This window comes from Pristis pectinata, chromosome 34, assembly GCF_009764475.1.
Source record: "Pristis pectinata isolate sPriPec2 chromosome 34, sPriPec2.1.pri, whole genome shotgun sequence".
Lineage (NCBI taxonomy): Eukaryota > Metazoa > Chordata > Chondrichthyes > Rhinopristiformes > Pristidae > Pristis > Pristis pectinata.
In genome coordinates, this window is record NC_067438.1 from 11,733,679 (window position 1) to 11,761,264 (window position 27,586).

General features: G+C 49.4%; 1 protein-coding gene across 1 annotated transcript in view; it reads left to right on the forward strand.

Annotated features, from left to right (window-relative positions):
- Positions 1-11,234: 11,234 nt before the first annotated feature.
- LOC127585876 (complement C4-like) overlaps positions 11,235-27,586 on the forward strand; it is an 85,747-nt gene continuing 69,395 nt past the window's right edge. The window contains exons 1-9 of the mRNA XM_052043587.1: positions 11,235-11,372; positions 11,844-12,036; positions 14,423-14,603; positions 16,719-16,789; positions 18,201-18,286; positions 19,000-19,082; positions 19,812-19,899; positions 21,268-21,370; positions 24,537-24,666. Coding sequence (XP_051899547.1) covers positions 11,308-11,372; positions 11,844-12,036; positions 14,423-14,603; positions 16,719-16,789; positions 18,201-18,286; positions 19,000-19,082; positions 19,812-19,899; positions 21,268-21,370; positions 24,537-24,666 — 1,000 coding nt within the window. The 5' untranslated portion in view covers positions 11,235-11,307. The remainder of the gene's footprint in view (positions 11,373-11,843; positions 12,037-14,422; positions 14,604-16,718; positions 16,790-18,200; positions 18,287-18,999; positions 19,083-19,811; positions 19,900-21,267; positions 21,371-24,536; positions 24,667-27,586) is intronic.

A 27,586-nucleotide genomic window follows, 5' to 3' on the forward strand; every position in this document is an offset into this window, starting at 1 on the left:
GACAGGAGCTTGCAAAGGTTAATTGGAGCAGATTGTTTCCAAGCAAAGAGACCTCTGGAAAGTGGGAGGCTTTTAAAAGTGAAATAGCGAAAGCTCAAGGTCTGCACATTCCTGTTAGAGTGAAGGGGAAGGCTAGTAGGAGTAGGGAACTATGAGGCCTGGCTGGGATAAAGAAGGAAGCATGAGTCAGGTACAGGCAGCTGGGATTAAGTGAATCCCTGGAGGAGTATAGGGGATGCAGGAGTGTACTCAAGTTGGAAATCTGGAGGGCAAAAAGGGGACATAAGATGACCTTGGCAGGGAAGATTAAGGAGAATCCGAAGAAATTTTGTAAGATAAGATCTCTTTATTACTCACATGTACATCAAAACACACAGTGAAACGCATCTTTTGCGTAGAGTGTTCTGGGGGTCCGCCTGCAAGTGTCGCCACGCTTCCGGCGCCAACATAGCATGCCCACAACCTCCTAACCCGTACGTCTTTGGAATGTGGGAGGAAACCAGAGCACCCGGAGGAAATCCACGCAGACACACGGGGAGAACGTACAAACTCCTTACAGACAGCGGCCGGAATTGACTCTGGGTCACTGGCGCTGTAATAACGTTACGATAACTGCTACACTACAGTTAAGAAGAGTAACTCGAGAGAGAATAGGTTCCCTCAAAGACCAAAGGGGACACCTTTGTGTGGAGCCACAGGAGATGGGTGAAGTCCTCAATGAACAGTTCTCCTCTGCTTTTACTGTGGAGAAAGACATGAAGACTTGAGAATTCAGAAAAGCTGATGGGGATGTCTTGGGGATAGTTTGCGGTACAATAGAGGAGGTGCTGGACATCGTTAGATGTATGAAGATGGACAAATCTCTGGGGTTGACCAGGTATATCCAACAGTGGGAACAAAGGAGACCTCTTCTGGTAGGCTGCCTGTGACTGATGGTTTTCCTCAGGGGTCGGTGTTGGGTCTGCTACTTTTCACGTGATCTGGATGTCGGAATTGATGGCTTTGTGGCCAAGTTTGTGGATGATACAAAGATAGGAGGAGGGCAGGTAGTGTTGAGGAAGCAGGGTGTTTGCAGAAGGACTTGGACAGGTTGAGAGAATGGGCAATGAAGTGACAGATGGTATACAGTGTAGGGAAGTGTATGGTCATGCACTTTGGTAGAAGGAATAAAGGTGTAGACTATTTTTTAAATGGGGAACAAATTCAGAAATCGGAGGTGCCAAAGGACTTGGGAGTCCTAGTGCAGGATTCCCTAAAGGTTAACTTTCAGGTTGAGTCGGTAGTAAAGAAGGCAAATGCAAGATTTGAGAGGACTAGAATATAAAAACAAAGACGTAATGCTGAGGCTTTATAAGACCACATTTGGAATATTGTGAGCAGTTTTGGGCCCCATATCTAAGGAAGGATGTGCTGGCATTGGAGAGGGTCCAGAGGAGGTTTGCAAGAATGATCCCAGGATGAAAGGGTTAATGTATGAGGAGTGCTTGATGGCTCTGGGACTGTACTCGCTGGGACCTCATTGAAACCTACTGAATACTGAAAGGCCTGGATAGAGTGGACGTGGAGAGGATGTTTCCAGTAGTGGGAGAGTCTAGGACCAGAGGGCACAGCCTCAGAATAGAAGGATGTCCCTTCAGAACAGAGATGAGGTGGAATTTCTTCAGCCAGTGGTGAATCTGTGGAATTCATTGCCACAGACGGCTGTGGCAGCCAAGTCATTGGGTGTATTTAAAGCAGAGGTTGATAGATTCTTGATTAGTGAGGGCGTCAAAGGTTACGGGGAGAAGGCAAGAGAATGGGGTTGAGAGGGAAAAATAAATCATCCATGATCGAATGGCAGAGCAGACTCGAAGGGCTGAATGGCTCAATTCTGCTCCTATGTCTTATGGTCTTTAAAACACAGTGGGAGGCTCGAGAAGAAACTGTGGGAGCCCAGGTTGAGATATTTGCATCAACGTTAGCCATGGGTGAGGTGCCGGTAGACTGGAGGTTAGCGAATGTTGTGCCTTTATTTATAAATGGCTGCAATGAAAAACTTGAGAACTATAGACCAGTAAGTCTAACATCTGTGGTCGGCAACTTACTGGCGAGGATTCTGAGCGATAAGATACACATGCATCTGGAAAGACAAGGATTGATTAGGGGTATGGGAGATCATGTCTTACGAAAACGATTGAGTTTTTTGATGGTGTGACCAAGAAGGTCGATGATGGCAGGGCGGTGGATGTGGTCTACATGGATTCCAGTAAGGTCTTTGATAACGTTCCATGTGCTAGGCTGCTCTGGAAGGTTAGATTGTAGGGAATCCAGGGGGAGCTGGCTAATTGGATGTACAATTGGCCTGATGATTGGAAGCGGAGGGTGATGGTAGAAGGTCGTTTCTCGGACTGGAGGCCCGTGACGAGTGGTGTGCCGCAGGGGCTGGTGCTGGGTCCATTGTTGTTTGTCATCTATATCAATGATTTGGACGAGAATGTGCAAGGCATGGTTAGTAAAATAGTCACTAAAACATATGGTATCGTTGACAGTGAAGTAGGTTATAAAGAATTACAGTGGGATCTTGATCAGCTGGGATGACAAATGCAGTTTAATTCAGATGTGCAAGGTGTTGCATTTTGGAAAACCAAATCAAGGTAGGACTCTCACAGTGAACAGCAGGGCCCTGGGGAGTGTTGGAGAACAGAGGGACCTTGGAGTTCAGGTCCACGGTTCCCTGAAAGTGGAGTCACAGGTAGACAGACTGGCCTTCATCAGTCGGGGCGCTGAGTATAGAAGTTGGGAGGTCACGGTGCGGTTGTACAGGACGCTGGTGAGGCTGCACTTGGAGTATTGTGTTCAGTTTTGGTCACCCTGCTATAGGAAAGATGTTCTTAAACTGGAAAGAGCGCAGAAAAGATTTACAAAGATCTTGCCAGGACTCGAGGGATTGAGTTAGAGGGGGAGTTGGACAGGCTAGGACTTTTTGGCTTGGAGCCTAGAAGGCTGAGAGGTGATCTTATAGAGGTGTATAAAATCATGAGGGGCACAGATAGGGTGAACGTTCACAGGTCTCAGTCTTTTCCCCAGGGTTGGGGAAGCAAGAACTAGAGGACATAGATTTAAGGTGAGAGGGGAAAGATTTAATAGGAACTTGAGGGGAAACTTTTTTTACACAGAGGGTGGTTCGTATATGGAACCAGCTGCCAGAGGAAGTGGTTGAGGCAGGTACCATAACACTTTTAGAAAACGCTTGGACAGGTACATGGATTAGGAAAGGTTGAGAGGGATGTGGGCCAAATGTGGGCAAATGGGGCTAGCTTGGATGGGCATATTGGCTGGCATGTACCATTGGGCCAAAGGGCCTGTTTCCTTGCTGTATGATTCAGTCTCTAAAAGTATAGACACAAGAGGTTCTGCAGAAGCTGGAATCTGGAGCAACACACAATCTGCCGGAGGAACTCAGTGGGTCGAGCAGCATCTGTGGGGGGGGGGAAGGAATTGTTGACGTTTCGGGTCGAGGCCCTGCATCAGGACATTAGAATGTGTTGGGTGAGTAATAGAAGTGACATCCGATGGTCCAGAATATCTGCCGGTCCAGCACCCCCCAAGGTGCTGGATTATCAGAGTTTTCCTGTAGCAGGTCTCCGTCACCTTTCTGCGATGCTGAAGGCCACGTCCCAGTCTGTGTCATATTTAACGCTGCGATGGGCTTACGGCCATCGCTAACCCCACCCCTTTCCGCCCCAGTCACATTGCCCCCGCCTCAGCTCGCCCCTGCCTTGTATGCCTGTTCTCCCTGCGACCCTGTGGGTCTCCCATGGGTGCTCCGGTTTCCTCCCACATCCCAACGACGTGCGGGTCGGTGGGTTAATTGGCCGCTGTAATTTGCTCCCTAGCGTGTCGGTGAGGGGTAGAATCTGGGGAGAGTTGGTGGGAATGTGGGAACAGTGGGTCACAGGGAAGTAAGTGGGGGAAAGGGGACTGATGGAATTGCTCAAGAACCATCAGGGACTCAGTGGGCTGAATGGCCTCCTGGTTCAGTAGAAGTGTGAATTGTGACCTTGCGCGGTCTAGTTCTGGTCGCCTCATTATAGGAAGGATGTGGAAGCATTGGAAAGGGTGCAGAGGAGATTTACCAGGATGCTGCCTGGTTTAGAGAGGATGCATTATGAGGAGAGACTGAGGGAGCTGGGGCTTTACTCTTTGGAGAGGAGAAGGATGAGAGGAGACATGATAGAGGTGTACAAAATATTAAGAGGATTAGATAGAGTGGACAGCCAGTGCCTCTTTCCCAGGGCACCAATGCTCAATACAAGAGGGCATGGCTTTAAAGTAATGGGTGGGAAGTTCAAAGGAGATATCAGAGGGAGGTTTTTCACCCAGAGAGTGGTTGGGGCATGGAATGCGCTGCCTGGGGTGGTGGTGGAGGCAGGTACATTGGTCAAATTCAAGAGATTACTAGATAAGCATATGGAGGAATTTAAAATAGAGGGATATGTGGGAGGAAGGGGTTAGATAGTCTTAGGTGAGGTTTAAAGGTTGGCACAACATTGTAAACCGAAGGGCCTGTATTGTGCTGTACTGTTCTATGTTCTATGTACAGTGCACACAATGCACACATTTTGCATTCACAAAGATCGTCAGATTCTGTCAGTCTCTGGAGGCCGGAGACACTGATGGACGTGTCTCTGTCACCTTTCCCAGTGCAGACATAAGCTCACTGTCTCACTCTGGGGGAAATTACACTACGTGACGGCTGTTGTAAACCCGACATTGCAACAGCAATGACACCACAACAAAAAAAAACACTTCATTGGCTTGGGGTCAATTTCCAGAAAGCAGATTCCCGCAAACGCTTGGCAAATGCAAATTTTATTGAAAATAAAAAATGGAAAGGGTTGGAACCTGATCCGTCCACAAGTTCAAGGTTAAGTGATGTTAATAGTTAGTGAACTGCTTACTGTGGTACCAAGCAATGTTTACTTGGCAAGAATTTGGTTCGTTTATGAGCAGGTCAGAGGCGAGGAATCCTGTGGTGAGTGACTCGCCTCCGAACTCCGCAAAACCTGTCCACCGTCCACAAGGCTGAAGTCAGGAGTGTAAGCGTTCGCTCTCCACTTGCCTGGGTGGGTGCAGCTTCAACAACATTCAAGAAGCTCGATACCACACAGGACATAGCAGCCCTCTAGATAGGCCTACCATCCATAACCGTTCACTCTCTCCACCACTGACGCACAGTAGCAGCAGTTTGTACCGTCTACAGGAAGCACTGTAGCAACTCACCAAGACTCCTCAGGCAGCACCTTCCAACCCCACCAACTCTACCAGTGAGAAGGACAAGGGCTGCAGAAGCCTGGGGAACACCACCGGCCAGAAGTTGCCCTCCGAGCCACACCCCATCCTGACTCGGAAATACGTCGCCTTTCCTTCACCGTCGCTGGGTCAAAGTCCTGGAACTCCCTCCATAACAGCACTGTGGGTGTACCCACACCTGCAGTGGTTCAAGGCAGCTCACCACCACCTTCTCAGAGGCAACGAGGGAGGGCAGTTGAATGATGGCTCAGCCCGCGAACCCCGCATCCCCAGAATGAATAAAAAAAGACTCATCTCCTCCACTGTGCCGGTGTCTGCTGTTTCCCAGCAGCAGGAACAGCGAACAGGATTGGCCCAGCAAAGGATCAAGGGTCAACATGTTGGGGCCTTGCTCGACAGCACCGTCAGGAAAAGGGAAGATCCAACTGAGGGGGTGATGTTAGAGTCACGGACTGTACTGGGAGAGACTCCCAGAGCTTCACCAGCCTACTCGAAGAGAAATTCCGAGGCTCGGTTGGAAGAATTCACCCCAATCAGCCGATATGAGTTTAAGTCTTCTTCGGAATTTGCATCACCATTGGGTCAGGAACTGAGAGGACAGCTTGTTCCGAAGAACCCCAGAAAATAGGAGCAGGAGGAGGCCACTCAGCCCTTCAAGATTGCCCCACCATTCAACATGATCATGGCTGATCTGCCTCAGCTCTTGTAGAATATGGGACAGTACAGTATACGAACAGGCCCTTCGGCCCACAATGTGTATGCTGAACACGGTGCCAAATTAAACTAAATCTTCTGCCTGCATGTGATCCATATCCCTCCACTCCCTGCATATTCACGTATATATCTAACAGCCTCTTAAATGCCTCTATTGTACCTGCCTCCACTACCACCCCTGGCAGCCCGTTCCAGGCACCCACTGCTCTCTGTGTAAAAAAAAACTTGCCCCGCACATCTCGTTTAAACTTTCCCCCTCTCACCTTAAGTGCATGCCCTCTAGTGCTTGACATTTCTACCCTGGGAGAAAGATTCTGACTGGTTACCCTGCCTATGCTTCTCATAATCTTACAAGCTCATCTCATCTCCTCCGCTGTGACTGTTCCCCTTCACCCTCAGTCCCCCACCCAAGATTTATCTCCCTTCGTCTCCAAGTACCCCCTATGGTCCAGCCTCCACAACCCTCTGGGTCAGAGAATTCCAGAGATCCACCCCGCCCCCTCTGAAGGATGCTTCCAAGTTCTAAAAACAAACTGCTGGAGGAACTCAGCGGGTCAGGTGGTGTCGGTGGAGGGAAATAGACAGTCGACATTTTGCAAGAAAGGTGTGGTGAAAGATGCAAGGGTCCTCGTCACGGTTCATCCCCAGCAGCTGCGTAACAGAGGATTCTCTGATCTACGGGCTGTTCCCGGGGACACACACAGAGACGAACGTCAACTGCTGCTGGAATGTTATCAACTTGGTGAAAGACGCCCTTTGGTCTGCCTGAAACTTGTTGGTCTTCCAGCACTGTGAGATGTCAGTAGGGGAATGCTGCCGGCTGGCATATTCCAGGCTGCAGGAGTACGTGCTGAGAGACGACCTGAAGCTGGGTGCAGCCAACACAAGGGCTCGGTGGGGAAGGACTACAATTTAGGGTTCTTCTGCCACAGGAGAGGGAGGGGCGGGGTCAGGTGAGGAAACCCCTCAAATATTGTAAATATGGGATTGGGGTAGCACCCCAGGCAGCCACATGGGTGGCATCGGTGCTGTGGATTTTACATAAAAAGGTAACACTAATGATGGATCTGTACACGAATGTAAAGGTTTGCACTGTTTTATTGTTGTATATAGTTTGTTTTTTATGATGAATAAAGTTTATTTTGGAATATATAAAAAAAAGTTTCGGGTCGGGACCCTTCACCAGGTCTGGATGGCAGTCCTGTAACCTCGCAGGGTCCTACCCACCCCCGGAATGGCCCAGCAAGGCACCCAGTTTGAGAGCTCTGGGGAACATGTGTGGATCTTGGCATTAGTGCCGTCATTCCATAAGCTGGCAGCCAATCACATCCTCTTTGTCAATGCAGTGTGACCTTGCCCTCACGAACACTGGCTCACTCTGATAAAGTACTTTCTGTCCCTGACTTGCAACTTTCACTGGTGCTGTCTTCCACCTCAGTCAAAGCACAGACTCACAGAGCGTCACGAACATAGCAACACGGCATCACTCCCTGTGAACTAAGAGAAGATAAGATATCTTTATTAGTCACATGTACATTGAAATACACAGTCAAATGCATCTTTTGCATTGTGTTCCGGAGGCAGCCCACAAGTGTCGCCACGCTTCCGGCGCCAACATAGTGTGCCCACAACTTCCTAACCCATACGTCTTTGGGATGTGGGAGGAAACCGGAGCACCCGGAGGAAACCCACGCAGACACGCGGGGAGAACGTACAAACTCCTTACAGACAGCAGCCGGAATTGAACCTGTTGTCGTTGGCGCTGTAAAGCATTATGCTAACCGCTACACTACCGTGCCCGCCAAATCCTAACTCCCATGTTATAAGTGTCTCATTTTCATCAGAAAGTCACTTTCTGCTCAGGTACACTGGGTGTGATAGACTGGGATCTGTTCAGCAGGTAGAGCCGCTGCCTCACAGATCCAGAGACCCGGGTTCGATCCCGACCTCCGCCGCTGTCTGTGTGTGTGTGGAGTTTGCACCTTCTCCCTGTGACCAGGTGGGTTTCCCCTGGGTGCTCCGGTTCCCTCCCACATCCCAACGACATGCGGGGTTGGTGGGTTAATTGACGCTGTAAATGCCCCCATTGTGTGAGGGAGCGGTGGAATCTGAGGGCAGTTGATGGGAATGTGGGGAGAATAAAGTGGGATTGGTGTAAGTGAGTGCATGATGGTCAGCATGGACTCGATGGGCTTAAGGGCCTGTTTCTGTGCTGTGTGGCTCCCGTCAGGTGAGGTTGGTTGCCGTCCAGTCATCACCGCAGTTCCGGGCAACTACATTCCCGAGCATTTTGCAGCCAGTTCCTGTCCATCTAAATCTACTCCTCTGTTCCAATCCAGGGGAGTGCGCATTCAGGTCGAGTACAGCAAGATCCCAGTACATGAGGTCAGGCTTGCCTTCGGTGTTCACAAGACACTGAAGGAACTTAGCGGGTCAGGCAGCGTCTGCGGAGGGGAGTGGACAGTTGACGTTTCGGGTCAAGACCCTTCCAGTCCAGATGAGGGATCTCGACCCGAAACGTTGACGGTCCATTTCCCTCCACAGGTGCTGCCTGACCCGTTACGTTCCTCCAGAGCCTCGTGTGTTGCTCCATCTTCCAGCATCTGCAGTCCCCTGTGTCTCCGTGCCTTCATTGTGGGGTGTGGAAACGAGGCGGAACGTGGGGGTCAGACCTAACACAGCGGAAACAACATGAGGGTTGGTTCTCCGGGTCATTCACTTTAGCTTTGTACCTCTGAGGGACCAGCCATTCAGCCCATCTGATCCCTGGTGGAATCCACAACATCTTAGACGACTACAAGGTCCTTCTGTTCCTTTCTCTTTGAATATATCCACACTATCCCTCTCCTAGGAGGATCGAGGTCCCCTTTCTCAGCACCCTCTGGTGAAGAGATTTCATCCAAAATTCCCATGTTTTTATTATTCATTCAAGGGATGTGGGCTTCACCGGCTGAGCCAGTGTTTAGTTGCCTCTGAGAAGGTGGTGGTGAGCTGCCTTCTTGGACCACTGCAGTCCTTGAGGTGTGGGTACACCCACAGTGCGGTAGGGAGGGAGTTCCAGGACTTTGAACCAGCGATGGTGAAGGATCGGAGATATATTTCTGAGTCGGGACGGGGTGTGGCTTGGAGGGCAACTTCTGGGCGGTGGTGTTCCTTGTCCTTCTCGCTGGTAGAGGTGGTGGGTTTGGAAGGTGCTGTCTGAGGAGTGAGTTGGGTTTAGAAGCGACGCAAGTGGAAACCCTTCCTCTGGGGACGGGGACACCTGATCAAACCCCTTTGTGAACTCAACAACCCCAATCAGATATCCCCTCTGTGCAGAGTAATGTGTTGGGGGCGCCTCAGCCCCATAGACCCGGGTTCGATCCTGACCTCCGGCACTCTGTGTGTGTGTGTGTGTGTGTGTGTGTGTGTGTGTGTGTGTGTGTGTGTGTGTGTGTGTGTGTGTGTGTGTGTGTGTGGAGTCTGCACGTCCTTCCCGTGACCACGTGAGTTTCCCTCGAATGCTCCGATTGTCTCCCACATCCTGAAGACATGGTTAATTGCAATTTGCCCCTGGAGTGCGGGCGAGGGGTAGAATCTGGGGGGGTGGGGTGGGGTGGATGGGAAGGTGGGGAGAATGAAATGCCTGAGAGTAGGATCAGTGTAAAAATGGGGACTCTGAGGTCGGTGCAGACGGTGTTCCGAAGGACTTCGTTCCGTGATGCATCGTTCCATGAACTTGTGACTTGGAGGACCCCAGGTCCCTTCAATCGTTTCTGGTGGGTGTGACCTCCTGGTTCAAGTACAGTTCGGGTAAGTGTGTCTACACACTCCCCAAAGCTCCTGTGCTGTTGTTATGGAGAAGGCAATGGTGTGGGGGGTGCCAGGTTATTTATTTACAGACTGCTGCCATTCACCGGCCGTCCCTCACTGCCCCGGAGATGGAGACGGTGAGCTGCTTCTGACACCACTGACGTTCAGACGGTGAAGGTTCTCTCCCAATGCTTTGGGAGAAGGGTCTTCCTGGGTCCGGCCCAGCAATGATGAATGCAGAAACCTTCCCATCAGGACGGTGTTGGGGGGAGGAACCTGCAGGTGGTGGTGTTGGGGGAACCTGCAGGCGGTGGTGTTGGGGGGGAACCTGCAGGTGGTGGTGCTGGGGGGAACCTGCAGGCGGTGGTGTTGGGGGGAACCTGCAGGTGGTGGTGTTGGGGGAACCTGCAGGTGGTGGTGTTGGGGGGAACCTGCAGGTGGTGGTGCTGGGGGGAACCTGCAGGTGGTGGTGCTGGGGGGAACCTGCAGGCGGTGGTGCTCGGGGGAACCTGCAGGTGGTGGTGCTCACCTTCACCTGCTGCCCTCGTCCTTCTCGGTGGTGGAGGTGGCGGGTGTGGGTGGGGCTCTGCCTGGGTGAGTCACCTCACTGCGTCTTGTAGATGGTGCCCACTGCAGCCACCGTGCGTTGCCGGTGGAGGGAAGGAGGGAGCGCTTCGGGTGCTGATGACTGAGTGGGCCATTTCCTCTTGGTGTTAAGCTTCTTGAGACTCCCTGGAGCTGCGACTCATCCAGGCAAGTGGAGAGTTTTCTATCAGACTCGTGACCTGTGCCTTGCAGATGGTGGGAAGGCCCTGGGGTGTCAGGAGGTGAGTCACACGCTGTAGGGAACCCAGTCTCGGATCTGATTTGAAGCGTTATTTCAACACCCCTGACCCGCACGTCTCTCCCTGTGGAGATGAACACCAATGATTGACTTGGGTCCTTCTGTGTTCCCGAACTTGTGCTTCACACAGAGGAGCGGTAGGTGCCTGGAACGGGTTCCAGGGGAGGTGGTGGCAGCAGGTACAATGGTGATGTTTAAGAGGCTGTTAGATAGACACATGAATACGCAGAGAATCGAGAGGTATGGATCATGTGCAGGCAGAAGGGATGAGTTTAATTTGGCCTCATGTACGGCACAGACACTGTGGGCCAAAGGTCCTCTCCCTGTTCGACGTTCTATGTTCTACTGTTACCGTTCACAATGATACCTGTATCCCTTTGCTCCTTTGCTTCGCAATGACATATTTACCAAATCTCCGATTTTTCCCACCAAGTTCTTGGCCCTAAAGTCCCAGACAGACTACACATTAGGCAGAAGATGGGAGAAAGTATGAAACACCACGTCTGCTGAAACATCCTCCATCAATAAGTAACCTGAAGTCAATATTGGTGAGTGACTTTCTATAAAAGGCAGTGGGGGAGAGTCCGGGAGAGCAGTTGGGTTACTGTGATAAGCTCCTTTCCCTAGTTCTGCTGCCCACAGACAGTGGGGTGCTCCCTCCGACCATGGGGAGGCTGGCTGTCCTGTTTTGGCTCTGTGTGGTCATCCCAGGCACTGAACAAACCAAATCGTAAGTCTACTGCTTATCACCTGCCTCTGATGGGACCATGTGGTGTGAAGCTGGTTTGACAAATAGTCCCAATGGACAGCTTGCTGAGTGATAACAGTGTGTGTGAGTGTGAATGTGTGTGTGTTTGAGTGTGAGTGTCTGTGACTGTGTGTGTTTCAATGTGAATGTGTGTTTGAGTGTGAATGTGTCTGTGTTTGATCGCGAATGTGTGTTTGATGTGTGTGCCTGTGTGAATGTCTGTAAATGTGTGTGTTTGAGTGTGTGTGTGCCCGAGTGTTAATGTGTGTGTGAGTGTGACTGTGTGTATTTGAATCTAAATGTGTGTGTGTATGTGTGTGCGCTTGTGTACACACACACACACACACACACACACACACACACACACACACACACACACACACACACACACACACATATTTCACAGCAGAGTTCTGTGTCACAGTTTATTTCAATGCTGCTTCCTGCCCCCAGCTATTTAATCACTGCTCCCAACATTATCCATGTCGGGGTGAAGGAGAGTGTCACCGTACAGCTGGACGGAGTTGATCACATCATCAATATCAAGGTCTATCTGCTCGATGTAATATCGGGGAAAAAAATTTCAGAGGACGTGGAATTTTCTCTGTCAGTGGAGAACAATTACCAGCAGATTAAAGACATTGTTGTAAGTACTGGACCATCACAGTGGCTGAAGACTTTTGAAGGGCAAATGGTCTGCCTTTAGTTATTGTCGAGTAACCTTTTATTAAGTTTGTCCTTATGAAAGTGTTTCTCTGGAGATGACAAGTGAATGAAATTAGACACCGTGTTGTAAATCTCACTGACCTACTGGGTATCTGTGGTGAAAACCTTCGGCTGAAGGGCTTCTGAATCAAAGGTAATGTGTCTCCTGTCAGGTTATGTGAAACAGCTTGGGAACATGTGATCACTGAAGGAAGTTAGCAACAATGTCTGTAGATATAGCAATGGAAAACCATATTCCAAGTGGCCACATCGACCATATTATTCTCTCCATCCTTACCACACTCAAAGTACACAGAAAATAGAACAGGACATCACAAGAACAGGCCCTTCGGCCCATAATGTTGAGCTGAACTAATTAAACTAATAATTAAATGTCTAACGAAACGAATCTCCTCTGCCTACACAATGTCCATACCCCTCCATTCTCTGCACATCCATGTGTCTATCTAAGAGCCTCTTGAACGCCTCTATCGTATCTGCCTCCACCACCACCCCAGGCACCCACTGCTCTCTGTGTAAAGAAGCTTGGTCCTGTGTAAAGTCCTCACATCTCCTTTGAACTTACCCCCTCTTGCTTTAAATGTATGCTCTCTGGTATTAGACATTTCAACCCTGGGAAAAAGATACCAGCTGCCTACTCTGTCTATGCCTCCCATAATCTTATAAACTTCTATCAGGTCTCCCCTCAGCCTCCACCGCGCCAGAGAAAACAACCCAAGTTTGTCCAACCTCTCCTTATAGCTCATGCCCTCTAATCCAGGCAGCATCCTGGTGAACCTCCTCTTCACCCTCTCCAAAGCCTCCACATCCTTCCTGTAATGGGGCAACCAGAACTGAATGCAATACTCCAGATGCGGCCTAACTGGAGTCTTATAAAGCTGCAGCATAACTTCCCGACTTCCCGAAAAGAGCTTTAAACTCACTGGGTTCTGCTTCGGGTGCTCATTTAAACTTACCCAGTTCACTAGAAAATTTATTATACTGCTGTGTAACATTTTAAAAAGTGATTTAAAAGTGTGTGTTAGAGTGTTAATGGAACAACATCCAATAATCTGGAAAATCTGCCGGTCCATCACCAAGTCCCAGTGTGCCGGATTATCGGAGTTTATATCTCTTTGTAAATAGAACATATAAAATATGTAAATTAAAAATAGGAGATTTAGCAATCAAAATTTGACCCCCCCCACCCACACATACTTGTGAAGTTGATCAAAGCTTGAGAAAAGAAATAGGGTTAACGTCTGCAAGGAGAGGCAGCGGATGAAAAGCTGGCAAATGAGGTTCAATGTGGGAAGTGTGAGGTCATACACAAGAGCAATCAAAATGTGGATTGGTATCTAAATGGAGAGAGACTACAAGTGAATGGTTCAGGGGATCGAGGGGATCCAGTGCATGAATCACAAAATGTTAGCAGGCAGGTTCAACAAGCACTTAAAAGTCAGTTGGACGGGTACGTGGATAGTTTAGAGGGATCTGGGCCAAACACTGGGGCTAGCTTAGATGGGAATCTTGGTCGGCATGGACCCCTTGGGCCAAAGGGCCCAGCTCAATGCCGTGTGACTCGATGACTCAAAGCAGTTGAGAAGGCAAACAGCACGTTGGCCTTTTATAGCGAAGGGCTTGGAGTTTAAGAACAAGGAGGTGCTGGTACAGTCGTACAGGGTGCTGGTGAGGCCGCGCCCTGAGTACGGTGCACAGGTTTGGTCCCCTTACATGAAAAAGGACACAGTCGTGTTGGACGCAGTGAAATGGAGATTCAACGGGTCAGTGCCTGGGATGAGAGGGTTGTCCGACCAAGAGGTGATGGACAGTTTGGGTCTCTATTCCGTGAAGTTCAGGTGACCATGTTCAGACATACAAGATCCTAAGGGGGAACAACGGGGTAGATGTTGGGATATTTCTGCCAGTGGGAGAATGAGGGGACATTGTTACAGGATTAGGGGGCAGTTATTGAAAACCGAGGAGGGTCATAATTCCTTCTCTCTGAGGGTGGTGAACCTCGGGAATTCTCTGCCCCCTAGCGAGGTGGAGAGCAGATCATTGGGTATATTTACGGTGGAGACAGATAAATATTTGAAAGACGGAGGAACCGGGGGTGATGGGAAACTGACACAGAGGAGGGGTTGAGACGTGGGGCAGATCAGCCATCGTCCTACTGAACGGCAGGGCAGTCTTGAGGGGCCGAGTGGCCTACTCCTGCCATTTTCTTGTGAGAGGTTGCAGGAGAGAGGATTCCGGAGGGGAAAGGTGGTGGGATCTTTGTGAACCAACCAGCACTGCTGATCGCCATGGTTACAATCCCACAGGCTCTCCCGCATCTCACCAAACAGCTGAACATTTGGCTCCGTAAGGATAAGTACATCTCGCTGGTGGCCGAGTGTCCGGAGCTCTTCGCGACCAGGAAAATGATTCCTGTCCTCCTCTGTACAAGAAAGGGTTATATATTCATTCAGACCGACAAGCCGATATACACCCCTGACGAGGACGGTGAGTGGCGCAGCAATGCATGCCTTGCTTTGTGGTGACATAATATTGGGGCAGCAGAGTGGCGCGGTGGGTAGAGCCGCTGCCTCGTGGCTCCGGGGACCCGGGTTCGACCCCTACCTCCGGCTCTTGTCTGTGTGTGTGTGGAGTTCGCACATTCTCCCTGCGACGTGTGAGCTTTCCCTGGCTGGTCCCGTTTCCTCCCGCATCCCAGAGAACACACGGGACGGGGGGGGTTAAGTTGGCCGCTGTAAATTGCCCCCAGTGTGTGGGTGGGTGGTAGAATCTGGGAGAGTCGACTGGCATGAGTGCAAAGGGGCAGCTGATGGTCATCACGGACGCAGTGGGCCGAAGGGCCTGTCTCCGTGCTGTCTCTGTCTGTGAGCAGCAGTAAGCGAGGGCTTCAGGCTGAGGAGGGAGCCCAGGTTGATGTCAGTCCGTCCAGTGTTTGCAGCGGTTGGGTGTGAGGAAGGACTGAAGGCAGGGGGACATTGAGCCTCGCTGGTGTGTTGGTCTCCCGCTGGACTCCTGCCCAATATTCCGTGGATTGAATATCCAGTGGGAATTTAATGCCAATCCCCCCAGTCTGACCTAATTCTACCCCAACTTTGCCTCGGACACTGGTGGCTAAATGTGTGTGTGGGAGGAATGGGTGGTGTGAGTGAAGGTGGGTGTGGGTTGGAATTTGGGGTCAGGGCTTGTTGGATCTCACATTCCTTGGGCCTTTGCCTACTTCCTGGATCGTCATCAGCTGACGCACAGCAGGAGCCAAATATCCAAAGGGCCAAATGGTTTTCCATGTTTCCTTACAACATGGAATGAGGTCGTTCAGAAGGAGATTCACGTGTCCTGCAGCTCGGAATCATTCCCTTTGGCCCATGGAGTCACATCGGCATCAGCCACCCGTTTACACCAATTTACTCTCCCCACGTTCCCGTCAACTCCCCCCAGATTCTACCACACACGCGCACACACGCACATACATGTACACACACGTACACACATGTACACACATGCACACACACATATATACGCGCGCGCGCACACACACACGCGCGCACACACACACACACACACACACACACACACACACACACACACACACACACACACTCAGGGGAGTTTACAGCAGCCAATTAACCCACCGAACTGCACACCTTTGGGATGTGGGAGGAAACCGGAGCACCCGGGGGAAACCCACGCGGTCACAGGGAGAACGTGCAAACTCCACATAATCAGTGCCGGAGGTTGGGATTGAACCCGGGTCTCCGGGGCCATGAGGCAGCGGCTCTACCCGCTGCGTCACTGTGCTGCCCTCTCGTTCAGCTTGGCAGAAAATCTTGGGCATTCCCTTCTTTTTCACCCAGGAGATGGGTGAAGTATCTCTGCAGTGAAATATTCTGATGCCGCCCGGCTGTTTCAGGGAACAATATTCAGTGTTAACCAACTGGTTACCAACACTAACATTTGGTTAACCAGTAGTTCCAGTGTCACACTAAATCCCCGTCAATATTCAATGATGTTGCCTGGCTGAATTGGCCCCTCCCACCCCTTGTAAAGAGACTGGAGCTTCAACAAATAAAACTATTGGTCTCGTTTGCCTGCTGGGCTCATGTCAACAAAAAGTCCCGACTAAAGGTCTCGGACCTGGAATGTCAACTGTTTCTCTTTCCACAAATGCTGAGTGGTTCCAGTATTTTGTTTCTGTCGCTACAGAGAGTAGATTGTCTTGTGGCTGCAGAAATGTCCCTCACTTGTTCTGCTAAATGTGCACGGTGTATTAGCCTCTGACAGTTACACCCGACTTCTGAACTTCAGCATCATTGAGCTGAACTCCACACAGACAGCACCGGAGGACAGGATTGGACCCCAGTCACTGCTGCCTGCCCCACTGGAGGCCCCAGGCTGACTGTCTGGCAGAAATGTGCAACAGGCAACAACGTCAGTGCCGTCCATCTTGCACCGTGTCCCACGGCCATGAGATCTTTGTCCAGTGTCTCACAGGAAGACCCCAAGAAAGCTGAATCGTGTTTAATGAGGCCGCTCCACATCGCAAGTCAGATAGCGCGTTTGCTTGTTCAGTGCTGACATGTCTGCTGGTTTTCTCTTGTTATGCAGTGCGTTACAGGATCTACACTCTGGACAACTACATGAGACCAGTGAACGAGAATATCAGGGTTACCATATACGTGAGTACATCGTCTACTCTGTGGCTATAATCTAATGCACCGTCCCACCGATATTCCCTTCAACAGCTTGGCCCCTGTATGTTGGGCTCAGTTCCCAACCTTCCACCTGATGAATCACTGCTGGATAATCCTTAACAGTTGCTGCACAGCAGGAGCCAAATATCCCAGGTGGCAAATGCTTTTCCGTATTTCCTCACAACACGGAAGGAGGTCATTCGGAAAGATTGACTTGGCTCATTCGTGGGACAAGATGGTTGTCCAACCGCAGATGGATGAAGAAGTTACATCTGTAGCCTTTGGAGTTTGGAGGACGGAGGGGTGAGCTTATTGGAAGATCCTGAGGGATGTTTGACAGGGTAGATGTTGAGATGGTTCCACCAGTGGGAGGGTCTCGAGTGAGGGGACCAGATAAGGGGCTGGTCAGTTAACACTGAGATCTGTGGGACCCTCCTCTCACAGAGGGTGTGAGTGTCTGGAAGTCTCTACCCTGGAAGGTTGGATTGCTGGGGGTATTTAAAGAGGGAGCGGATACATTTTTGGGGATTGAGGGCTCGGGAAGTGACACAGAAGAAGAGATGAGGCCTGGGGCAGACCAATTGAATGGCGGGGCAGGATTGAGGGGCCGAGTGGCCTCCTCTTTCTCCTGCTTTCTTACCTTGTTGTGAAAGGAGTTTTGAAGACGATCCAGCAGTTCAGCCGGAGTGGCTCCAGGGCTGAGACACTGGGCTTGTCGTCCTTCAAGCAGAGTTGTGCACAGGACGAACAGATTGAGGAAAGAGAAACTGTCTCAGAGTTTGATGACCGGGGGGGGGGGGGGTGGTGGGGGGCATGGGCATGGATTCAGGACGGGTAAACGAACCATAGACACCACGGGGAGAAACAGCTCACGTAGAGGGTGATCTGGATTTTGGATAAGGGTGGTGGAGATGGATTCAAGAGTATCCTTCAAAAGGTGATTGAAGAAACACTGGGAAGAGGAAATATTTCCAGGAGAAAGAGAAAGTGGAATTGAATGGTCTGCTCTTCAAAAGAGATGGCACAAACTTAATGGGCCGAATGTCCTTCTTCTGTGCTGTTCTAGTCAGGAGGCAGATTAGGCATAGAGAGACACAGCATGGAAATGGGCCCTTCGGCCCACCGTCAACCACGCCGACCATCAACCATTCACTTACACCGATCCCATTTTATTCCCCCCACATTCCCATCAACTCCCCTTAGATCCTACCCCTCACCCACACACCAGGGGCAATTTACAGTGGATAATTAACCCACAAACCCGCACGTCTTTGGGACTATTGCTAACCGCGTGTCATCGAGTATAAGATTTCCTTTGGCAGTGCCAACCCTGAGCCATGTTGAGTAAAACCCCTGCACCGATTCTAAAATTCACTTCATTCTATTGTGTTGCCAGAATTCCAAGAACATACAGTTCCCCAGCTTGCTGATTCAATCCAGGAAGGTGTTAACTCGGACGTTCAAAATCCCGGATGTCACAGAGTAAGTCGGTAAAATATTTTGGAAATTGAACGACTACTTGGTGGCTTTGAGGAGACATCATTCACAATTTTACAGTTTTGATTGGTGCATTTGTGGTTAGTGGTCAGTCAGTTAACGCAGGGAGTCTGATCGATTGCTTGAATTATTGATATTAGTTATATATTTCTGTTATCAGATTCCCATAGAGTCATACAGCATGGCAACAGGCCCTTCGGCCCATCGTGACCATGCCAACCATCAAGCTTCCTATTCCTACACCAATTACATTTATTCTTTCCCATTTCCATCAACTCCCCCCAGATTCTGCCCACTAGGGGCAATTTACAGCAGACAATTAACCTGCCGACCCGCACGTCTTTGGGATGTGGGAAGAAACCGGGGGAAACCCACACGGTCACAGGGAGAAGGTGTAAACTCCACACAAAGACAGCGGTGGAGGTTGGGATCGAACCGGGGTCCCTGGCGCTGTGAGGCAGCCACACTAACCACTGTGCCACTGTGCCACCTCTGCTGCTCCGATCACACAAAAGACAAAGCATTGAGAATGTTTAGTGCCGGTGAGCTGCATCACTGAACATCAGAAGGTGGGGAGAGGGGGATGGTCCCACACACTGGTTTACCCTTCCCCTCCTTGATTCTACTTTACCGTCAGGGTAGTGACCGCTGTGGGATAAAATCGAGACTGAAGACTCTTGTTTCCCTCTTCCCGACAGGCCAGGGAATTGGCGGATTGAAGCAGAATTCGATGAGGCACCAATGTCCAAAGTGACTTCTGAATTTGAGGTCAAAGAATTTGGTAACTATTATTATTTTGTGTAATTATTTTTAGTTGCTCCTCCCAAGTGCTCCTGGGAGGTTTTGAAGAGCCACAGTACCTTGATTGAGTCAAATGTTTGGAAATTTATTTGATGGGCATGATGTTACAGACAACACCTTCCTTACAGACCAAGAGACTGTCTCTTCTCTCCTCTTCCATTGGGTAGGAGCCTGAGGGCACGTACCACCAGACTTAAGGACAGCTTCTACCCCACTGTGATAAGACTATTGAACGGTTCCGTTAAACAATGAGATGGACTCTGACCTCATGATCTACCTTGATGTGACCTTGCACCTTATTGCACTGCACTTTCTCTGTAGCTGTGACACTTTACTTTGTACTGTTACTGTTTTTACTGTTACTGTGTAATGAATTGACCTGTATGATCGGTTCGTAAGACAAGCTTTTCACTGTACCTCGGTACAAGTGACAATAATAATAAACTATTACCAATACTGGGCTATACTGACCTCTGTTGAACACAAGTCACCTGACAACTGAAGTAAACTCCAGCTCCCAACAAGGGCTCCATCCATCAATGTCCAGATCTGACCATCTGTCCAATTGCAGCCACTTCCACATTTTGTTAACTACCTGTGCTTAATATTGTAATCATTTCCTTGATAACATGAATAACTTTAAGGATTGCCAATTCCAATAAGTACCATCAATAAATTCTGTTACCTTTGATTCAATGTTGTTTCAAAGTCCTGCCCAGTTTCAAAGTTGAGCTGCTGTCAGAAGAAATGTATTACCTGATTTCAAAAGAAGCTTTCGAATTCAAGATCTCAGCAAGGTCAGTGAAGTCCGGGTTAACCTGTTGTTTTCACACCTCTTCTATTAATATTGATGACGGGAATGAGATTTGAATGTCCAGACCTATGCACCAGGAGTTGGCAGGTTCAGAATCATCCTGATTGTTCCCAAGAGTCACCGTTTGAAAATAAGGTTTCGCCCATTTAAGAGAGAAAGGGGTGAAACTCTCTGAGGGTGGTGAGTCTTTGGAACTCTCTTCCCCAAAGAGAGGTGGAAGCAAAGTCTTTGAATATTTTAAAGGCAGATTTAGGCAGATCTGAGATAAATGGGGGGGTGGGGTGGGGTAAAATGTTTCCGTGGATAGATGGAAAGGAGGTCAGGCAAGCCCCAACCTTGAGGGGCCGAGTGGCCTACTGTTGTTCCTAATTCATATGACAGAAGGTGATAGGTGTCGGGGCGGTGGTGGAAGCAGATACGATAGTGGCGTTCAAGAGGCTTTTAGATAGACACAGGAATATGCAGGGAACGGAGGAATAGGGATCATGTGCAGGCAGAAGGGATTAGTTTAATTTGCCACCATGTTCAGCACAGACATTGTGGGCCGAAGGGCCTGTTCCTGTGCTGTACTGTTGTATGTTCTATGTTGCATATCTTCCTTCACCCTTTGTTACATGCGGTAAGTGGAGGACGCTCACATATAAATAATGCGCCTGATCTCAAACTTGTTGTCGCCCCGAGGTTGATTGACAGGGGAATTACCCAATCATTTCCAGACTGCCTGGTGCAAGGTCAAGTTCAAGTTCAAGTTGTGTCGTTTCCCCCCAGACTCACACAACAGAGGTCATACATAAAACAGAAGACATACAATAAACACAGACAAAAAAATTGTGCAAGCATAAATACCGCAAAAAACAGTTTATACAGAATACAAATTTAGTGCAGGGTTAGTGCAAAACCGAGTTGGACGAAGAAAATACAGAACTCAGTGCGTTGCACTAATTGTATAAATGTGTTCAGCAGCAGCCAAAGTTCTTATACACCGTTGTGCAAACCAGGTCTTTTGACGCGGCATTTGTCTGAGACTGTCTCCAGGGTATTCAGGAGCCTGACAGCCTGGGGGAAAAAACTGTTGTGCAGTCTAGTAGTTCTGGCCCGGATGCTCTGGTAGCGCTTGCCAGATGGCAGTGGGACAAATAGGTCATGGGAGGGATGAGAAGGGTCATCTATGATTCTGCAGACCTTGCGTGTGCATCGTGTGTTGTAGGTATCTAGGATGGAGGGAAGAGGTACTCTAATGATCTTTCCAGCTGTACTTGCAATTCTCTGCAAAGACTTACAGTCAGAGATGCTGTTATAAGCGTACACAGTGAGTGGTTGATTGTAAGCATGTCTACAATGTCTATCGTAGGCATACATATGGAGAGCCTGTGAACGGAATGGCGTACGTAAGATATGCTATTATTGATGGAGAAGAGAAAACCTATCTCCGGGGACTGGAGGAACAACTTCAGGTATGTGAATATCCACTGCCCACCTCGGACTGTTCCTGGGTGAGAGGTGGGAGCACGGGAACTGATGCTGGACAGAGTGCAGAGGAGACTCCCCAGGGTGTTGCCTGGGGTGGAGCGTTTCAGTGACGAGGGGAGACTGGAGAGGCCGGGTCTTGTTCTCCCTGGAGCGGAGGGGGTTATTCTGTACAGTTCCGGTCACCCTGTTATAAGAAAGACGTCATTAAGCTAGAAAGAGGGCAAAGGAGATCAACGAGAATATCGCCAGGGCTCGAGGTACTATGTTACGGGGAGAGGTTGCGCAGGCTGGGACTTTATTCCTTGGAATTTCGGAGGTTCAGGGGTGACCTTGCAGAGGTTTTCAAAATCATGAGGGACATAGATAGAGGGAACGCACACAGTCTTTTTCCCAGGGAAAGGGAACCAAAAACTTGAAGGCACAGGTTTGAGGTGAGAGGGAAAAGATTTAAAAGGGACCTGAGGGGCAACTTCTTCACACAGAGGGTGGTGGGTATATGGAACGAGCTGCCAGAGGAAGTGGTTGGGGCAGGTACAATAACAACATTTCAAAGACACTTGGACAGGTACATGGATAGGAAAGGTCTAGAAGAGTATGGGCCAAATAGGACTAGATTAAATGGACACCTTGGTCAGCATGGGATGTTGGGCTGAAGGGCCTGTTTCTGTGCTGTATGACCCTATGACGCTACGATATGGAGTTAGGGGAAGGGGGAGGAGATGCAGAGGGGATCTGAGGGGGACCTTTCTCACCCAGAGAGCGGTGAGTACCTGGAACACACTGCCGGAGGGAGTGGTGGAAACAGAGTCACTTACAGCACTGAAGAGGTGTCTGGACGAGCACTTGAATCGACTGGGCAGAGAAGGTTATGGACCAAGTGCTGGAGGATGGGATGAGTACAGATGGGTGCCCATAGGTCAGTGTGGATATAGTGGGCCGAATGTCATGTAGGACTCTATGACTCTCCAGCTTCACATGTGCCCGACAGCAGTAAGTCAGCAGGTAGTGCCTGTGCCTTCATTGAGAGTTTCGACGAGGAGTGTGTGCTCTTTCCCCAAGTTGTTGACCCTCTTCCTTCAGCCTGTGTTAATTTCAGGAAGTGGAGGATGGTCATGTATAAATGATGGGCCTCACCTCAGTCTCAGTCACTCCCACTGTGCAGTCACCCCCAGCTTGCTTGACAAAGGGAGGCACAGAAATCCTGTTGCACTGCTTCAGTCATTCGCAGACACCGTGAGCTTACCAAGCAGTCAATGCACTTACAATTCTTTTGTTGCCATTTCACTTATTGGGCAGGGTCAGCAGTTATTGTCCATCCCTGATAGTAGAGATGTGGTAACAGTGACTGGGAAATGCTGGAAACTCTCAGCAGGGCAGGCAGCATCTGTGGAAAGAGAAACAGTCAACACATGGGGTTGTGACCCTTCATCAGAGTCTGAAACAGTGACCGTTTCTCTATCCGCAGACGCTGCCTGACCTGCTGAGATTTTCCAGCCTTTTCTGACTTTGTTTCAGATTTCTGGCATCTGCAGTTGCTCTGATTTTTATCTAACCGTGATGTGTATGTGTCTGAAATCAGAAAGCTTAACTGCATGTACAAAAATCCCCCTTGTGTCTTGAATTCGTTCTGTGCAGAAGACAAGGTCCCACAGTTGTTAGAACTGATCTCAATCAGTGTACGTCAAATATGCATCAGCGCCAGACAATAATTCATAGAACTTAGAACAGTACAGCACAGGAACAGGCCCTTCGACCCACGATATCTATGCTGACCATGATGCCAAATTAAAGTAATCCCTTCTGCCTGCACATGATCCCTATCCCTCCGTTCCCTGCACATTAATGTCTCTATCTAAAAGCCTGTTGAACACCACTATTGTATCTGCCTGCACCATTACCCCTGGTAGCATGTTCCAGGCACCCACCACACTGTGTAAAAAAGTTGATGGGAATGTGGGGTGGATAAATTGGGATTGGTGGGGGGTTTGTGTAATTTACAGGGAAATTAGCAGGGAATGAGATTGCTCTGTGAGCCAGCATAGAATTGATGGGCCAAATGGCCTCTTTTCTCTATCCTAAGGTCATGTGTACAAGAACTCATTAAATGGGGTGGGATGTGAAAGCAGCTCCCTGGTTCAGTACCACTGGGTGACAGCTCAGGACCCCTGTGTGGCGCTCTCTCTCTCTCTATCTCTCTCTATCTCTCTCTCCCTATGTCTCTCTCTCTCTCTCTATCTCTCTCTATCTCTCTCCCTATGTCTATCTCTCTCTCTATCTCTCTATCTCTCTCTCTATGTCTCTATCTCTCTCTCTATCTCTCTCTAACACACACACACACACACACACACACACACACACACACACACACACACACACACACACACACAAAATCTGGGTCTTATCCCAGTCACATAATCAACTTATGGCGAACATCTCGCCATGGACAAGTCCCCTTCCAACGCTTAACATCCAAGGATCCTCCATCAACAGTTTAAGGGTTAAATCCTTAAGGCTTAAGGCCGAGAGTTAAATCCAGAATCACAAAAAGTGTATGACTTTAACAGCAAATACAGTAAAACTCCGGTAATCCGCTATCCGATTATTTGGAAATCCCGATGGTTTAGTATCTGGTTCACCAGATGATGTTCCCCGAGCTCCCTTTAAATTCGTTGGACCCTTGTTTCCCGTACTCCCCATGACTTCACTGGGGCCCTGTTTCCAGTGCTCCTTTCAGACTCACTGAATTCCCTTTCCCAACGCTTCCCTTAAGTGTACTGTGTGCATAGAAAAACTTCTGATACAACTGTACAACTGAACATCTACAAAGCTTGAATTATTATCGGTTCATTATTATCACGTGTACTGAGACACAGTGAAAAACTTTGTCTGCGTGCCATCCAGACAGATCATTCCATACGTAAGTACATCGAGGCAGTAAAAAGAAAACAGAATGCGGAATGTGGTGGTGCAGGAGAATTGGAGTATGGTGCTGCATGGAATTAGAAATGTGTAGAATAGTGTCCAAAAGTCCGGAAAATCTGGCAGTCCGGCACGACCAAAGCCCTGAGGGTGTCGGATAATCAGAGTGTTGGAACAAATAAAAACATTGATGTCAAATTGGTTACTGCCCTGATTTATTTTTATTTATAGATCAAGCAAGGAGAGGCGATATTTTCTCTGCAAAGCCAAAGGATATTGGAAAAACTGAAACATTTGGAAAGCATGGACAAGCTTGTGGGACACCGCCTTAGTGTGGCAGTGACAGTCTTTGAAACATCCAGTAAGTGAACTCTGTAATCAAGTAGTAGCTCTCAAATTGAGAGTGAAGCCTGGCGTATAATGGGTGTATTATTGGTTGGTTCTGGAGGCATAGGTTAATAGGGCGGCACAGTGGCGCAGTGGGTAAAGCTGCTGCCTCACAGCGCCAGAGACCCGGGTTCGATCCCCACCTCCGGCGCTGCCTGTGTGTGGAGTTTGCACGTTCCTCCCAGTGCTCCGGTTTCCTCCCACATCCCAAAGACGTGCAGGTCGGTGGGTTAATTGGCCGGAGTAAATTGTCCCTTAGTGTGTCCCCTAGGGGTAGACTCTAGGGAGAGTTGATGGGAATGTCCATTAATTAAGGATGAGGTTTCAGAGTACGTGGAAGCACATGACAAAATAGGCCAAGGTCAGCATGGTTTCCTTTAGGGGGAATCTTGCCTGATGAATCTGTGGGAATTCTTTGAGGAAGTAACAGGCAGGATAGACTAAGGGGAGTCAGTGGATGTTGTTTGGATTTTCAGAAGGCCTTTGACGAGGTGCCGCACATGAGGCTGCTAAACAAGATAGGAGCCCATGGTATTACAGGAAAGGTACCAGCATGGATAGAAGATTGGCTGACTGGCAGAAGGCAAAGAACGGGAATAAAGGGGGCCTTTTCTGGTTGGCTGCTGGTGACTAGTGTCCCATATCTAAGGAAGGATGTGCTGGCATTGGAGAGGGTCCAGAGGAGGTTTACAAGAATGATCCCAGGAATGAAAGGGTTAACGTATGAGGAGCATTTGTTGGCTCTGGGTCTGTACTCGATGGAGTTCAGAAGGATGAGGGGGGATCTCACTGAAACCTACCAACTATTGAAAGGCCTGGATAGAGTGAACGTGGAGGGGATGTTTCCATCAGTGGGAGAGTCCAGGACCAGAGGGCACAGCCTCAGAATAGAAGGACGTCCCTTTAGAACTGGGATGAGGAGGAATTTTTTAGCCAGAGGGTGGTGAATCGGTGGAATTTGTTGTCACAGACGGCTGTGAAGGCCAAGTCATTGGGTGTACTAAGCAGAGATTGATAGGTTCTTGATTAGTAAGGGTGTCAAAGGTTACAGGGAGAAGGCAGGAGAATGGGGTTGAGAGGGAAAAATAAATCAGCCGTGATCGAATGGCAGAGCAGACTTGATGGGCTGAATGGCCTAATTCTGCTCCTTTATCTTATGGTCTTATGGAATGTGGGGAGAATAAAATGGGATTGGTGTAAATGGGTTGTTAACAGTCGGCACAGACTCAGTGGGCCGAAGGGCCTGTTTCTACATTTAATGATTCCATCAGTAATCATCAGATAATATTTCAAATCCTACAATTTAAGAATTTAAATTTCATTACTTAAGTAATTTAAAGTTAAATGGATGGTGGTGAATTCAAGCGCACGGTGTAAGGAACCCTGACCATCTTTGTTTCACCATTCTGCCTGCCTGCAAGCTTGGAGATTCCATCCTATCCTGTGGGAGGGGTAAGACATTGTGTGCTGTCACATCAGCCTTGTGGATGTATCGTGGGGTCTTTGTGAACGGGTCTTTGAGGTGGGATATCACTGCTACTGGACTCACTGGGACAGGGAATGTCAGGCAAACGCACGGCAGGGCTTCCACTGAACTGTCTGCATGGTATAATCATGTTACAGGGTCGAATTGCGTAACGCAATTTCTAAAGGTAGGAGCAGCCTCAAGGGGGAACCTCAAGGTAACACTGTCTCTCGCTGTCGACAGACATTCACCGCACACAAACAAGGTGGTGTAGAGCTGGTGGAGACCTTGGAGAAGATCGTGTTACATGTGGGGTCAGGGAGGGAGAGAATCAGAATGGAGGGAGGGATAGAGAGAGAGAGGGAGAGAGAGAGAAAGGGAGAGGGAAAGAGAAATAGAATGAAAGAGAAAGAGTGAAAGTGAGAGGGGAAAAAGAGGGAGGGAGGAAGAGAAGAAAGGAACGAGGCTGAGGGGAGAGCTGATAGCAGTTTATAAAATTATCAGAGGCACAGACAGAGTGGACAGCCGGTATCTCTCTCCCAGAGTCGAACCATCTGACACGAGAGGGCATGCATTGAAGATGAAAGTTCAAAGAGACGTATGGGGCAAGTTTTTTGGGTGGTGGGTGCCTGGAACGGGCTGCCAGGGGTGGTGGTGGAGGCAGATACGATAGAGGTGTTTAAGGGGCTCTCAGAGAGGCACAGGGATGTGCAGGGAGTGGAGGGACATGGAGGCAGAAGGGATTGGGTGTCATTAGCTCAATGAGTTCGGCACAACATCGTGGGCTGAAGGGCCTGTTCCTGTGCTGTTCTGTGTTCTAAGAGAGAGTGAGAGAACGAGTGAGAGAGACAGAGAAAGTGAGAGAGAGAGAGAGCGAGGGTGAGGGAGGGAGATGACGGGAAGTGGTTGGGAATGTTCGGATGTGCGATAGTTCTGTCACGACGATGATGAGGAGGGTCTGAGGACACTGAAGGCTGCGAGGTGTTTGGAGTTATCACCAAGAAACAGCAATGAAAGGAGGGCTTTGCCTGGGAAGAGATGAACATCGTTGGGTTCCTGGGAGCAGCCGAGATGAGGAGAGGTCACCTCGAATAAAACCTTGCTCCCTCCTGGCCGGCTGCCGGAGAGAATTCTCCTACTGATCAGCGGCTCAACTTGGTGAATGACATCACCATTGCCGGGTGGGGAGCACACCCTTGGGCAGACCCTGGGGAGGGGAAGGTCCACATCACTGGGGCTGCCGGACCTTTGTGGCCAGTGTTGTGTGTGGTCAGTGGTGAGCACCACTGCTTCACCATGGACTGCAGAATCAGCCCATTGTCCTCACCATTTAGGTCGGTGAGTGATGGAGAGAAAATGGTCGAAATGTGCCTTTGCCGGACTTCCAGATAAACTCCGATAATCTGGCACTCTCAGGATCGGTGGTGTT